General features: G+C 36.2%; 1 protein-coding gene across 4 annotated transcripts in view; it reads right to left on the bottom strand.

The window, feature by feature from the left end:
* TENM2 (teneurin transmembrane protein 2) overlaps positions 1–16,860 on the bottom strand; it is a gene marked incomplete at both ends in the record, with an annotated part of 523,490 nt that overhangs the window by 468,922 nt on the left and 37,708 nt on the right. For all 4 annotated transcript variants that reach the window (XM_084295547.1, XM_084295548.1, XM_084295549.1 and 1 more), the window contains one exon: positions 4,694–4,969. In XM_084295547.1, coding sequence (XP_084151673.1) covers positions 4,694–4,969 — 276 coding nt within the window. The remainder of the gene's footprint in view (positions 1–4,693; positions 4,970–16,860) is intronic.

Raw genomic sequence — 16,860 nt, 5'->3', positions numbered from 1 at the left:
AATAAAAAAACTTTGAGAACAACATGTCAAAATTTAAACAGTGAAAATAAGAAAATAAACTCCTCAGCTGTCATCTGATGGTCTGATGCTTCTGTACACTACTCTGATGTGGCAGTATCTTTTCATTTCCATCCTAAGCCAATAAAATCCTGGAAAAAGCCCAGAATATACCGCTCATAAAACTAAAACAACAATAAAATATGAAGTCAGTTTGAATAATGGTTATGTTTTGATTTTTTAAGATTTACTTCATATATGCGTTTGAGAAATTACTATATGAAATCACCACTGAAAACTTCATAGAACAACAAAAAAAGGAAAATAGTTTCCATTTTTCCCCCTTAAAAATTGATCAGAAGTACAACACAAGTACAGTTTCTCATATTACTTTTTTCCTACTTCATTCTACCTTATACATGGTACTTGTGTTTTTTTGTTTGTTTGTTTTTTCAATAAATGATATGCACACATGGTATTGTGTGGTATTCAAACTTTCAGTCACTACAGTAAAAACCACCAATGTGATAAAGGAAAAAAATGAAGCAGCATTAATCATCACTAGTATGTCTAGTGTAGCACTTGTTGATGGATATTGAACCTGAACATCGTTTCTCTGTGAAGCATCGCACAACGCATTCCTATGCGACTTGAATCCTCAAACTGGGTGCTGGAGACCAGCTGTCTTCCAAAGGGAAGGTCTCCAGGAAGAGATGAAGTAAGAAAAGGGAAAGAGTATGGCATTACTCGATTCAACAGCAGGACTCTCCAGGTTCAACCAAAGTACCCCTGTTCCGCATATCACCAGGTACAGCTGGGCTATTGATACAGAATTGTTGCTGTATGTTCAGAAAAATTTGCTTTATCTACAAAGAGCTACCAAATCACAGTGTTTAATACTACATGCAAAACATGCACAGATTACCACATGTACCACATAGTAGAATCTTGAAACATTTCCCTTGTTTTGTAGAAGGTTGAGATGGCTTTCTTTTATTCCTGTTCATTCTTGCCTTACTGCTCAACTCACAGTCACTACTGCTAAAATAAAAGCATTCTTTGATCATCTTTTTTTTGGTCTGACTATTTTAATGAAATGGTTTCACTCCTGAACACTCTCCTTCTCCTCCTAGACATGTTTTCGTTTTTTTTTTCTTCCTGACAAACAAATGCAAAGCAGAAACATTTCAACTGTTTGATATTATATCAGAGTTGAAATCTCACAGTAAACGTTTTATGTTATGTCCCATTCTATCAGTAGTACCATCCATTATGTCTAACAATGGTGCTAATACAAAAAGTGCCAAAGTAACAACCTTCTAGAAAAATAAAGTCACCTATGCTGATGGAAGTATCCACTATTACAGATGTTTACTCTTGTACAACAGTATAATTAATCTGATTTAAACTCATATCAAATGAAGTCCTCCTTGCAGATTTTTTTTGGTCTAATAGTTCAGCACTCACCTATTACTGAAATGTACTCACAGCTCACATGCTACTTTCCCATTCTCCTTTCTCCTACTTGGGATTATGCCTCCTACTTTGGGATTATGTCCATTATACTAGAGGAACTCTCTAGTATATCCCCTACACACTGAATCTGTGGGTGTTCAGAAATAACTCTCTCCACAAAGCTAGCACACAACATCAGAGGAGACCTAACTGACAGTTTACATTTGGATGTATTGCAAAAACATTAAGTTACTTAAATCTCACAACACAACAAATCATGCTGTATAATAATTTGATCACAGATTTGCTCTTAACTATTCACATCACTATGTCTAAAGAAGAGATCAGCAGATAGAGATTGCAGTAACAGTTGCAAGATCCATTAAGAATTTTGAGCCTAATCAGACTTGTGAAAAATAGAAGTGTTCCTTCTCAAACTGGATCTTCAATAACCTGTTTTGCTACAAATGATGTTAGTGTACCATGTAAAAGAGTGAATTTTAATGAGTGTACATTATTTCAATTTGTCCATAAGCATTTTGAACAAGCTGATATTTTGGGGTTCACACAATTCTAATCTATGATCAAATGAAATCATACTGAATCTAGAAATGCAGAAAATCATCAAAAGCTTTGTGAATAGATTGGTATTGGCACAACATCATACTGTCAGAGCAATTTTTAGAGAAGAGATTAAACTAGGCTATTTGGAGATGAACAAAAAACTATATAATACTGCAAGAAAAGTGAAAGGTTTTTTTGCTTTGTTTTTACCCAAAATGCAATGATATAAATTTCAATATTATCTCAATATTAAAAAAAAAAAAAAAAAGAACACCTTTTGGAGTTCAACTACTGTTTTGTAACAGAATAGTACAACCATGCCATGGGAAAAAAGCTTCAACAGTACTTTAAATATATTCAATGAAGTGCATGCATCATGAGTTCCTTCTAATATTGCTAGGCATAAATGGATAAAACCTCGTACCAAGAAAGGTTCCGTTTTATGCCAGTATCCTGCAGATGTGAAACAACATCAGAAAGTGAATTTCTCTTGAAATACAAATTCTTGTTACTTCCTCTTCAAGATGAATACCTAGCAGGTTATTGATCTGCCTCTGAAGGACACAGCTTTTATTATGTAGGCAACCGCTGCTGGGCACAAGCGTGAGGAATTAATGATGGTTTTGTAAGTGTCCACACCGTGGTGCTGAACCAGTGGGGCAACTGTCAATCTATATGATAATACATCCCAAAACTTCATAAAGTCAGTGATGTGAAAAAACATTGATTTTTGAGCTAACCAGGAGAGCAAGACTAAAAAGTTTACTGAAGTTAACACCTCTGTGTATATGATAGTTGTTCCATACTAGCATGATTTTTTTAAACAATCAAACATAAATGCTTATCATAAGAACCTTGCCAAGTAAAAATGAATTCCACACACTAGTTTGTTTCTTGCATGCTCTTTTATCATGTCCTCCTTTCTTTTATTAACATCATTGTTAGAAAGATTACCTGTTCAAAATGGATTCACTGCACTGTATTTCGAATTACTCAGTAATTCATTTACTCTTTGGAGGAAAACGAAATGCAAGCAAACAGACTCATTCTTTCATCAACATCTGCAACACTATGCAAGTAGGTCCTGAGATTAAATTTTCTCAGACAAAAGGTGTGGCATGGTGCTTCCAGAGAAGTAGAGACAAACTGCCAATCATCTACAGATACGTGAATTCAAGCTGTAGAAATAAATTCTAATTGTTCCGTAATGCCAGAATTTAATTAGTCAGTTTTTTATTTTATTTGACATAATGCACAGGGGCCTTATCAAAACTATACTGAAGTCAATGGAAATCGTCCTATTTTCTGTGAATGGCACTAATTAATTAACCAGTCAGTTTTTTTTTTCAAAATACTGGCTTCCTTGTATCCACTCATGCTAGTAAAAATACGTTTCCTCTTTGGTTTTGATGAAGAAATATATCCTGCTATGCCTACAGAGAGAAGATATTACTTGAAGATTCTATTTAAATCAGAAAAAAAAATGCTCTTGCAAACAAAATCAATTGCACTTCTCTGAACTATTTTCAATCAATACAGAAAATGTAACTCAGTTTTCCCTTGTTTGCTTTAACAAGCAGTTGCTTGCACTTCCAGTGCCCATCACAGCCCTGCTTTGCTGAAACTGAGACAACTCTCACTGAACATGGGGAGGAGCCTAAAATAAACATGAAAATATCCTCCTCTAAGCAGAGCAATAGTGTGCAACAAATTAAATTTTGTCTTTAGTAATATATGCAGCTGAAAGCTGGTTACACTGGGTAGTATTACCTGCCTGAATAGTTGCTCCAGGGATACAGGGTTAGGGAGATGCCCCTTCACCTTCTCAAAATGGCAAACATCAAACCCTTGAGTTCTTAAGCTAAGCTTGCACCTTCATTAGGAGGGAGGACCTTCCCAGGATGCAGAACAAATGGTGGCAAATCCATTCTTAACATTTTTTCCTCTCTAATTTAGTTTAAAAAGATGCGGGCAGAGAAAATCTGCCTAGTAAAAACTTTTAGTAGATTGATATGAAGAACATTAATCAGGACTGTATGCATTTGAAAGGTCAGCTGTCTGCATGGAATTTTTCATCAACCACTGGCTAGGTTTTTTGTCACCAATGACTCTTGCATAGTGTAAAGTTTCTTTCTTATGAACTTAATAACCTATGCTAAATATAAGTACTTTGCCTCAGTATGATGCATAGGTTTGCTTTCTAAAAGCCCTTCATACTTATCAGTAAGCAAATAACAAATAAATTTAAAAAAATCAAAACCTCATAAAAAAAACCACACAAAATAAATGTGATTGTTACAAAATAGCACCATTGTTACAGCTACTAGCATCTTATAGATTAATAGAAAGCTTCAAGCTTTCTATAAAAATAACATGAGAAACTTTTAAAGAAATTTCTTCCTGTTTCTCATCATTAAGTTTAATTTAATGTACTTGGAGCACAAACTTCTGTGAAAGATAATTCCTTGAACAGTAAATTGTATGATAAAGCAATATATATCAGATTATGTAATATACATGTAAAAAGAGTTTCCTGATATCAATGTCCAAAAAAAAAAAAAAAAGAAAAAAAGAAAAAAAAGTGAAATAACCACCTTTGAAGGAACACTCAACTATTTTTCAGTATGATTACATTCTTATGTATGCGCATTAAGAATATATTGAACAAAAGGCCTACCGTTTTCCTCATCTGACTTATTTTCGTTGTCGGAGTCGGTAAGTGTGAGAGCTGAGTTTTCGCGACTTGACAGACCGGAACTTCGCCTGGATTTGATCCCTCTTCCCCACAGCCTGATCGCATGCTCTGGAGACATTCCTCCCTCTGTGTCCGAGTCAGCATCAGAGCCAGTGCTCAAGGAATAGCCTTGGTGGAGTATTCCTATGTCCGAGCAGTAGCCACTTCGATGGGGAGAGGGCTCACAGATTCCTAGCTCTGCAAGGGTGAAGTTTGTTCCTAGAAAGGCAATTACAGAAAACTAAATAATTTAAAATCTTGGGGATCTGATTTAAGTTTCAGAGTAACAGAACTTTTTAATTTTTCTTAATTATGATGTGTGCTAAGCCTTTGTAATGAATTGCATAGAGAGATCTCTGGTGCAAAGATCTAGCAAGACTTACCGAAAACACACTGAATACACTTGAAGTGGATGAAAAACACAAAACAAGGGTAGATTTTAAGTTACTTATGCCTACTATTTTGACCCCAAATAATTTATCGCTTACATAAAGTTTATGACAAGTGACAGTAACATGACTTGCTTTATGTTACATATCTAACCTTGTATTTGCAGAACCAGAGCCTTAGCTTTGAGGTTTAGCATTTGACTATTCAGAGAGAATCTCTGTTTCTCATGCAAGACATGAGCCTTCCAGAGAGATAGGAATCTTTAGTTCTAACTTCCTATGGTTTCCTATTTCATAGAAAATGAGTACACATTTGGGAAAAGAGTTCACAGAGCCAAGGATCACTTGAAAGAATGCAAATCTATCAGTGATGAAACAGAAATCTTGTCACCGTTTTTGCATTTTCATACTGTGTGAGATTGGTAGTTTAAATATCTGCTATAGAAATTGAAACATATCTCAATTATTGTAATTGTTTTCTACCTTTATTCATTGTACTCAATAAGAAAGCATACATTAACACCAGAATCAAGAGGTCACTGGTTTTAAAGGCAAAACTTTCAGGATCAAAGTCAAAACAAGGCATTTAGCACTTAATAACAACACAGTGGACAGTCATATTTTGAAGGCACATGGAGTCCCCCAGGGTTGTCAGAAAGTATAGACTTGCTGGTTGATTTCTGCTTATGTATTTGCTTCCTACATGAAAGAACAGGACTGTAAAGAACTGCATGTGGAAATATGCTCTCTCTAAGGCTTTCTAGGTTTTTGAAAAGCATACTGATTTCGGCTTCATTACAATGGGCTACAAATGAAAAATCAGGACAGAATGAAGTGACTTGCAGTATAGCTGACAATAATTTAATTCACAGTGAAACTGCATCTGTAGTCTGAGTTTCTACAATGGTATTTTTATTTTGTCCAAAAGTAGTTTATATTTTCTCCTCTTCCCCTATATGTTCACCAGAATGATGCTGTATAATGAAAGTTCATACACTAAGTAAAAAACATACCTAAGTGTCTTCCATTGATAAAGACATATAATCAATTTGGTTATTTACTGAAGTATCACAATTTCTTTCTCAGTTGAGCCAGGACTGGTACACCTCTTTATGTCAGCCCTCTCTGGTCTCATATCCAGCTGTTGAAGTGCTTTGGATACGGGACGCTTTCATAGATCTACAGAAAGTAAAACTAGGCCCTACTTAACTTTTATAGCTATAGCTCATCAGTTAGGGGAGGTGATGGGTTTCTTCTCCTGGAAACCTGAGCTATGTCTTCATCCAGTGATGGCTAGACAGGAACAACGAGCACAAGGAGAGGGAAGGCATGCTTTCCTTCACCCCTGGGTTAACCAGTACATGGGCCAGCAGCAACACAGTGGCCAAAAAGTAACACTGACTGGATGCTTCTAGCAAAACAAAGCATTCATTCGCAATATATAAAAATAGTACACAAAAGGCTGTCATTAAAAAAATGTCAGCTCTTATCAACACCCAATTATACCAAACACTCTTAGTCAGGAGTACATTTTAACTTGCTTTCCAATTTCTAATCCAGTAATCATAAATTCAGTGGTTTATTCATCGGGAATGAACCGAACAGTCCTAAGTATGAGCCTAAGTGCACATCAATCCAGAGTTTTATTGTTGTTTAAAAGAACCCTGCCATGAAATTTGGAAGAAATAACTATTTTTAAAAGAAAGTGTGAAACTTCATCAGGTGCAATTTCAGTAGAACATATTTAACCAAAATAGCTAATGAGAATCTTGGTTTTGCCATATTAGCAGGCCAAAGTTAGTCAAAAAAAAAAAAAAAAAAGTCACTATCAACCCAAAATATAAAATATTTATAGAAAAGAATGTGAACTGCAACCTACTAGCACTACACTTTCATGCCCACGCAGGTAAAGTGCATGCTGACATTAGAAACACATCATGAAAGTGAAGCTTTTAAAGTTTTCTTGTGGCATAAATATCTACAAATACACATCAGTTATGAATATATTAGCTTAATTAAGCTGTTTTACATACTCGGTAAAACAATTTAATGATATTCTGTAGAATTTAACAGCCATTAGAAGCCCAGAAAATTTCACTCTGATTAGCATTCTGTATTGGCATAAAAAATCTAACTATAACATCTGATGCAAAAAGTAATCTTTAGAGAAATTCTTACTTCGTCTGAGGAAAATGGTAAAGGCACTGCAAGTGAAAGGTAAATACAGTAGTTATGGAACTCGTCCATCCATTAGAGCTTTGTGATGTGAGAATCTAACAGCTTCCAGAAACATTGATACAAAAATTTGAAAACTGACCAACTTTAAATGTAACAGCACTGGATCGGATCAACTCAAGAACAGGAATGGAACCAGCCTACTTACTGAGCCTCTGGAGAAGGATATTCCATGCTGCTTCTCAGAAATTTCCTCACAGTCTTACAAAAGAGTATCTCAAACATACCTACTGTAGACACAAAGTATCCCAGAGAGTCCCCACTCCAGCAAAAAATATTCTTCTCACATGGACTCTGTATTTATACCTATCTATACCTGTGTGTTTGTATATATATATATATATAAATACATGTATATACAAATAAATATAAATATATACATGTATGTATAAATATATACATACATACAGGTATAGATAGGTATAAATACAGATACATATATATATACACACACCTTCACTCTCATTCATTTTACTTGAAAATCTGATGAAAACGTTAGAGAAGCATTACAATTATGTTCTCTACACCTTTTCTTGATCTGGATTGTGTTCTCCTATGTGTCTAATTTCCCTAAAACCGTTCATATCTCTTGAAGAACATATGGACTGCTTTCACTTTGATAATATTTTCTTGCTTGCGCAGCCACAATTGCACATTAAGGGATTCATGGCATTAGTAGACCACTGCTGTAAATTCAGATGGAGGATAAGTTTGGCTCTGGAGGCGCTGATATCATTTATCCAACAATTCATAACAGAAAGAATCCTACTATTGCTTTGGAATAAAGTATCTTCACACAAACAATGAGAAAATACCAAATCCCTTCCATACTTTCATGCCCAGTGGTGCTCACTGAATGCTTCCTGCTGGGATCCTGCTGGCAGCAGGGTCACCACGAACAAGGGCAGCCTTCCTCTCCCCAGTTCCAGTACAAACCACAGCCCCTGGATGCTGGTGCGAGGAAACTCAAACCAAGCCTGTCCCAGGGATCCAGCATCTCCCTCTAGAAGCATCTTCCTCATGGCTCCACAAGAAATTAGGAGACCAAGCAAATCAAGACCTCAAAGAACAAAACCCAGGCATTCACAGACGGAATGTTGTGCATTCACAAAGGGAAACCCAAACCATGAGCTGAAGTGCACTACTAGCAGCCAAAGCAGATAGATGGTTTCTTAGTGTTATATACCACATGCTGTCTCTGGGGCTTGTGAGTAACTCTTGGGAGCTGAGAGCTTCATTTGTGAAGCAGGGCTGAGACGTGAAGCTGGGATCCATTCTTGCACATTCTGAACCTAAAGGTGTTTTCTTTCAAATTCTTGTAGCATCTACTACATTGCTGGTGGCACTAAGTGAAAAGAGCTAAATAACATCTGATCCTTATTGATTGAAAAGAAAGAAATCTTTCCCTTGAAGACAACACCACCAAAAAAAAAAGTTTTTTAAAAAAGTGTTTTTGTTTGCCTTTTTGTATGTAACGGAGCTTACTAGCTTCCATCCCCATTCCCTTCATCCCCACCTGCAAAAATCACTAGACCATATCCCTTAAAGAAAGGCAGTTAATACCATCTGCTCCCTTAAGGCTTGCATAATCTCTGATGCAAAAATAGATTGGTAGTGTACAGGTTTAGAAGTGTAATATAATGTTGTATACTTCATCATCATGCCCATAATCTACATGCTGTGAGTAGTCTCTCAATGGAGTAGAAAAGCTTTGTTTTCCTTTCAATTTATGTATGACTAGTATATCTTTCAAGCTCATTTTCTTTTACAACAATTTACTACATAAGTTATTTAGTATACAAATACTCAATAGAAGTGTGATTAATTCAATGATGTGCAATTCTACTTATTCCAGCTAAGACTAAAAAGCATTACTATAAAGCAAAGGTTATTTTCACCTGACCTCTAGGCAGAGGTCTCATTTGGTTAATTACAAATTATAGGAATTGCCCTTCTGAAGATTAATCTAATCCAGCTGTGATCAGTACAAGATGCCTCAGGGGAAGATATCTGAAACCAGTAATGCAAAGATATGACAAATTCTCCTTCAACACCAGATCAGCAGTTCAAAACTGGGTTAAGTCTAAAATCAAAAGGATAAATATCACTGACATTCTTTGCTACGAAAATCAATTTACAAGAAGATCAGATTTTTGTTTTGTTTTGTTTTTTACATTTAAGATATTCCATCCTTTGTCAATTTTTTGGCTATCTTAACAGCTACAATGATTTTTGCTGGCATGAGTACCACACTTGAATGCCAATCTGTGGTATATGAAGAGGTCATTCTTTTTAATAAACCCTGATGTTCGCTTCTTAATTTTTTCTCAATTCCGTACACATTCATTCATTATAATGACAGGGAGAACAGATGATTACAAGCTCATTTTTTTATCCACTTATCATATATATTTTTAACATTTACCCTTTTACAGATCTTCCTTATAAGACAAACAACTGCCTTCTTTTTAGTCCTTCTTTGTAATTCACCCATTTCAGTAGCATACTTCTCTCACAATTACAGATCTATCATTATAAGATAAATTCCACCTTTCTGGTGGCTTAAAGATACTTAAATCAGAAGTACATTTTCTGTGCAAAATATAGGAATTTTAACCACCTAGCCACAATTAATAGCCTCTGTGACTATTGTGATATTTGCAGGAAACATGCCTGGAAAGTTACCTCTGTTAGCATTATTGATATATCCCATTTCTGAAGAAAATGCAAAATCCAACAGAAAATCACATGGGAAAGATAAGGTCGTCTTTTACTGCGATGCCTCCAAGTAGAGGAAATATTCCATGATTCCAGAGGCCAGGTAAGAAAGAGGAGATACTTGCTATACAACTCATCATTCTACAGCAGGTTTATGGGCTTCTTCTCCCCTTTAAAGCATTCACAATGAGTATTATACAGTATAAACTGAAGTATTTGCCTGGACTCTTTTCCTCACTCTGTATCTATTTTCCCCTAATAGCAGTTCTTTGAGAGCACGGGGAAAGGGGAATATAAGCTCCTGCAGGACAAACACTGCTTGTCAAACTCTAAAACTACTGGAGAACAGTTTCCTTAGAAATTAGAAAATAATAGCAAACGAGCTATACTTAGTTCTAAGTTTTAAAATCCATAGCTAGTGGCTAACAAATGCAGGGCTACCGACATCTGCCTGTTACTGCCTAATAAGAAGATTTGTAGAGGACTTATTTTCGTTTAAGGTTATGAAACTTCTGGGTTTGCTAGTCAGGAAAGTTAAACATTTTATCACTACAGCAATGTGAACTTTAACCACTTAATGATGATAAATCTTACTTTCACAGAGCACGTTTGTGACAAAGACACCAGGAAATGCTTTACCAAGAAACATCTGACTACCCTTGAGGTATTAATGCCCATCTCCGAGGGGCTGTCACCCAGACCTTGTGCACACATACACACACGTAATGCCTACTACAATTTAGAAAACATGCACATTGTGAAATTTTGTTAGAATTTCTAACACAGTAGTATTCAGACAACAATTTATTAAATTCAGCAGAAACTGCATGTTTTTCTTAAAAGTGAAACACCTTCTGGCAACCTCAGTCCCTTCTGTAGCAAACTGACTGGCAGCAGCAAACAGAAATCTATATACATATTACAACACATAGTTTGAATTTCAAATATATTTTCTAGCTGCTCTCATCAATGGCAGCAAAATCCTTTAATTGTCTTTTTTATAATCCTCTTTCTGCCTTGCTTCTTTCTGACTCAGAGATCCCCAAGCCTAATACCACGATACAGATGTTTCTCTTTTTGACAGTAAAGTCTGGTGACAGTTATTAATAGAGTAGCTACAACTATGCTAAAAAAAATATTAAGGTTTATAAAACCAGGCATCTAACAAGATTTCACTCTAGCTCACAATATTAAATAGTCCTCAGTTCTGCGGTCACATACTATATTTGTAATATACTATATTGTATGTTCAGTGACTGCAGGGTTACTTTCATGTCTTTTATCCTTCCCCATTCAATCTTCATATACCACATAGAGAACACAATATTATTAATTACTTCAATACAATTTTTTGCAGGTGTGCTGAATGTAGTCTCTGAGAACATCTCAAACACTACAAAAGTGCCTGCACACCTCCTTGGGAGATGAACTTTTCTTACTCTCATGTAATAGCTTTTAAGCTATGGAAAGAGAGACCAGAGCACACTCTTCCCAGGGCACACACTAGTTCTGGCAACACTCCACCTAAAACTTACCTACAGCGCAGCCCAGGTTAAAATGCAATTCTAGAGGGTAATATTTGACTTTTCAAGGTAGTCATTCAATCACTGTTAACTTCCTAGCTTTTCCAAGCACTGAGGAGGAAGTAAAAGGAGAATAGCTTCACTTACTACAACAGGATGTGTTATTCCTACAGATGTGTCCATTCTGGAGGAGACAGGAGAGTGCAGGCAATTACATAATTCTTAGGGATATGGTTTAGTGGGGACTGTTAGTGTTAGGTCAGAGGTTGGACTCGATGATCTTGAGGTCTCTTCCAACCTAGAAATTCTGTGATTCTGTGATAAGCGAGTGCTGGGTTCTTCTGTGCTCTGTCTGGGCACACTTCTCTTGCTCCTTGCTGAGCAAATGTTAGCAAAAAGAAAGCTCAGAGCAGAGCCCCACAGTCGCTGCCTGTGCTGGGGCCAGGCAGCGAGGCAGCTGCTTGCACACATGCCATCAGCTTTGCAGTCAAACTCCAGAATATTGCAGTGAATTTTTGCAGCTGCAGCTAAGATGCATAGACAGATCACAGCGAAAGCTTTTCCAAACTGAGAATGTCTGATCCAAAGGATGGAAATATATTTTTTTTAACCTACAAAATGGTCCCATGATGTTTGCACTTCGAGCACAACAGCGTGTTTTCTCTAACGTCATTCTCAGAACTGGTCTGATACTCCTCGTCTGCTTTCCAAACAAATCACCTCTAAGTAGACAGAATTCACAGAAAACTTCAGCCTAAACACTTCAATCTACCAAAGATTTGAGATCTTATTATAAGAAATAGTAGATAAACACAACTATACCTGACACGCTAATATGCATATAAATTCTTCTTTTCTCAAAGCAACTACTGTCTCCTCCATTACTCTGCATATTTCTAATGAAATGTAACGTCTGTCATTTAGAAGGCTATGACTGTTCTGTGATCAAAATCAAAGTAAACACCCACAGGGCTTTCTGGGCTAAACATGCACAATGCATACCTGTGTTTGTATAAGTATGACCCATGTCAGGGATGGCTTCCCGGGCAACCTCCAGCAGAAGGAAAAAAAAAATCTGCTCTGTTTTGGTCTACTCAGTGTCTAGACAGACTATGAGTATGGCCAGTCATTTGACCCAACTCTGATCTGATTTCCTGCATTTTTATTATTTATTTATGTAGTGAAAGTGACAAGAAAACACGAGAAACATTTGATATTTAAGACTACAACAATATGTTTTTGTTTTTGTTTTTGTTTTTTTTACTTTGTGAACAAGACTGGAAATTCTTCCACAGATCTGATAAAAGACATTTTAGCATTCTGAAATTAGTTGTGCCACATTACTCATGTCAAAAAACATCGACAGAACTACAAAGTTAACACCTGGGCTGTTGTACAGCAGTGAGGACTAGCATAGACAAACTTCCACATCTTAAAAAGACTGAAAACAACCCACAAAACTTGGGGTGGGGTGGGGGTGTGGCACAAATTCTCTTCTTTTCTTCTGTGAAATGGAGCCAACACTTTGCTGTCAAACTGTCATTAACAACGGTCAAAAAGATCCAACTTGCTTCTGCAGTGACAAGTAGTGTATTTGTTGGGATAAAATCTGCACCCATTCCCAGATGCATATTGTGACACCCCAGCAAGAGCACGGTTATCAATTACAACAATTCCCTTCTTACTATTTTTTCCTTGCACAAAGTAGCAGAGGAAGAACAAAACGTGAAGCTTCATGGCAAAACAAACAATGTTCTTAAACTTCCCAACAAAATTCTGTACATTTCCCAGCTCTAGTGTTTTTTTTTTTTTTTTTTTTTTTTTTTTTTTTTTTTTTGGAAAAAGAAAAAAGAGCTCTGGTTTTCTTTTTCCTCCTATGAAGTGGAATCAGACAACATATTTTCTATTTCCAGTCCAAAATGACTCAACTTCTGGAACGGTTTTGTTACATGTCTGTTTCCTTTTTGGAGATCATGAATTTCTAAATAAAATTCACAACAGAAACACCAAAATTATAAAGAATATACTGCATTCATGTTCATAAAGCCACGGCTACCAGAAAGGAACACAGAAAGAACTATTTTCAAATTGCTTTTTCAAGTTAAACAACATGCACATCAACACCTGACAATATCTCCTGTTACACAGGCAAAGTATCTTCTAACTAAAGGGATACGAACTATGACTCTACAGAAGATGCAAACTTCAAAAAGGACTGTTTTGAAAACAACATAAAGAGAACGAAGTGCTATGCCAACAGAGAGCAGCTAGCATTCAGTACTTACACTGGCTGTCCGTACTTCAGATGTGCAGTTAGGCTCACATGGTATGAAGATACAGACCATGGCACCCACACAATCTAAAATCTCATTTTCTACTTCTACAAAAGGTATTGGTCATTTGCATTCCTGTCTAGCTCACAAAGACACCAGTCTTCTACTGCAAAAGCCATCTTGTTATGTCAGAAATGAACAGATCCCTGGTCTCCAGAAAAAAAAGAAAAAAATAATTAAAAAAAAACCTCTGTTGTCCATAAATATATAGATATGAGTACCTGTGGATAAGATCACTGTAATCTTCATTGATATATGAATCTGAGTTCAATTATTAGAAAAACCTCTGTGAAAATCTGTAGGAAACTACCAGGGGATAAATTAGCCTGTGATAATTTGCTGAATTCATGCTAAGCCTTTTTATTTTTATGCTGTTAAATCAAGATTTAAAAAGCAACAAAAAATAAACCACTGTTCATGACTTGATAAATAAATTGTTCTCTCAAGGAACAGTACAAGTCAGAGTAATAAGCTTTCATGCCTTCATAACTGTTTAATTGGGAACTCTGGAAAAACCTGAATCAGCTGTCATCACAGATGAAACCTTAATTGTTTTCTTTTATACCTTGCTTCACAAGTTAGGAACATGGATACTCTATATTTTATGAAGGTCCCCAGGCACATATAAAGATTTCTTAGCACTAGCAGCTGTCAGCTGTTTAGTCACAAGGAGCTTCTTCACTGTAAACATCATGTCACCTAGAAATAGTGGCAATAGAAACTGCATCCTGTACAGTAGAGTAAAAGAAGTTTAAACCATTACTTGGCTCAGAACTTCAGTGTTTACATTCAGAATAATGTTGCTCATAACGGGTTTCAGCAATGCCAAATATGTCAGCCTTTTAATTCTGTTTTTCTAATCCTGCTAGGAGGACAATCGGAACACCGATGTGATGACTTTGAACAGTGACAAAGAAATCCATCTGAAATGGAATGAAGAATTTCTTTGAAATCTCAAACCCTTTAAATGCAACACCATCTGAATTAAAAAACAAAAAACAACAACAAAAATCCCACCATGTTAAACAAATCCATATGAACTTTATGCCAAACTTAAGAGGCAATGAAATTAAAATCATTTGAGCACTATAATCTTGACAAAAAAACATACATACCAGGTACCAAGGAAAACAGATTAGGTGCTTTGAGACAACATACCTACTACAAAACAGACACAATCACAGTTTCTGGTATTCATCACTTGCATGCATTTTATGAAGAGGTCCGGAAATGTCTTTATTTATTTGATTGAATTATAAATTGCTTTCAGCTTTTCATTTTTAATCCTAGCAAAATAATTAGTTATTTTCACGGCCAGTCAGTTGTGGTGTTACAAATGGAGCAGTTGGCACCAATTCAGATTATTACTGGTCCTGAACTCTGCTACACATGAAATATACACCCTTAATACAGGATTTCTTCTATCTACCAATGACTGTAATTTGTAGACTGAATATACAATTGTGAATGCAGATACCGAGCACATCCTGGCCTTTCTGGCATGTACAACGGCTTCAATGTTATAGGCAATAGTATAGGCACAGCAGATCCACCAGTTCCACTGCTGGAACTTACTGGTCTCACCAGGCTTTCTGCAGAGCTGTGCAAGGAAGAAACACGACCTCCTTCCATGCACCTTTTTTCCTTTCCTACAGTGTATTTTCCACATGCACAAAACATGCTTCTGCTCTTATTGTCTTTTTGCTGTTCACCGTATTCCCAAATGCAACATGTTGATTGTAGCCTGTTGCACTTGGGCGACCGTGCTGGCAGTTGCATGCTGTTCCCAAAATTATCCTCCTGACCTGGGAAACATAGCTCTGCTTGGTTACTGCAATCTGTTTCTCTGTTTATTTATTTTTCCATCTAATTTTTTACCCGTTCCAGTGTTTTAGAATTTTAGCTCCTTATTTTTTAATTTGCATTTAGATTACCCTTTCCCCTGTTCTTCAATGAAGAGAAGTGAAGATTTGTATTATGTGCTAATAAATAGGTCACAGCTTATGTTTTTTCTAACTTTCAGCTGTATGAAACAATGTCTCTGTTTTTATAAAACTCCATTTTAACAACGGGGCTATAGTTATTGCCCTTTTGTTGTCCTTTCCCCCTCCATCTTAGTCTTAGATTTGAAGGACTGCTGGCTTGGACTTTAATTTGGTTAATGACAAGAAGCGGACTCAAACGTGCCAAGCAGTAAAAGTTAAGCTCCAAGCATCACGTCAGCACTGAATTTAGCTGGTAACGTTGAGTGACCTTCTGAAGAGGCAGTATCAAAATAACCCAATTACAAGTATGATTTTGTCAAATCATTTATGTGTGGGAAACTGTTGATCCTGATTTTGAAAACTGATTTTCTCCACTAGGTCGTGATAAAAGGACATGGTTTTGCTCTAATTTATAAATGACAATAAATCAAAAAGCCTATTTAAACTAGTATATATATATATTCAACAGAGATTGTAATTACAGTTTTATTTATTGATTGGGAAGGTTTTACAAAGAAAATTTTATTTTTTTTTTTCACACCAACTTGAGGTTTTTCCTTTAATTTTACTTCCATGTAGAACACAGATGCAACACAGTGACCGATCTTCTCATTGGTCCCCGTGTCTGGACATTTTTAAAGACAAAAAACATGAAATAAGAAAGAGAGAAATAAAAACAAATTTTTCAACTGTTAGAGGAGTACAAACAAAATCTCAGCGGAGGAATGATTTCCATTTGTCTCACCTAAATGCTGACTCCTCGTGACAATACCTTTAGTATCACCTATAATTCATTAAATCACTGCTTATCAAAGCAAATAGAGAAGGAAATGAAGGAACCATCTATTTAACAGTGTTCCAATCATGACACCTTGAACATAGTGTTCCCTAGGTGACACAGCTTTCCTCCATGGTCTGCTTTATAGA

This window comes from Netta rufina, assembly GCF_964035555.1.
Source record: "Netta rufina genome assembly, chromosome: 14".
Lineage (NCBI taxonomy): Eukaryota > Metazoa > Chordata > Aves > Anseriformes > Anatidae > Netta > Netta rufina.
The sequence above is the reverse complement of the archived record's forward strand: the minus strand, read 5'-3'. Positions and strand labels throughout refer to the sequence as shown.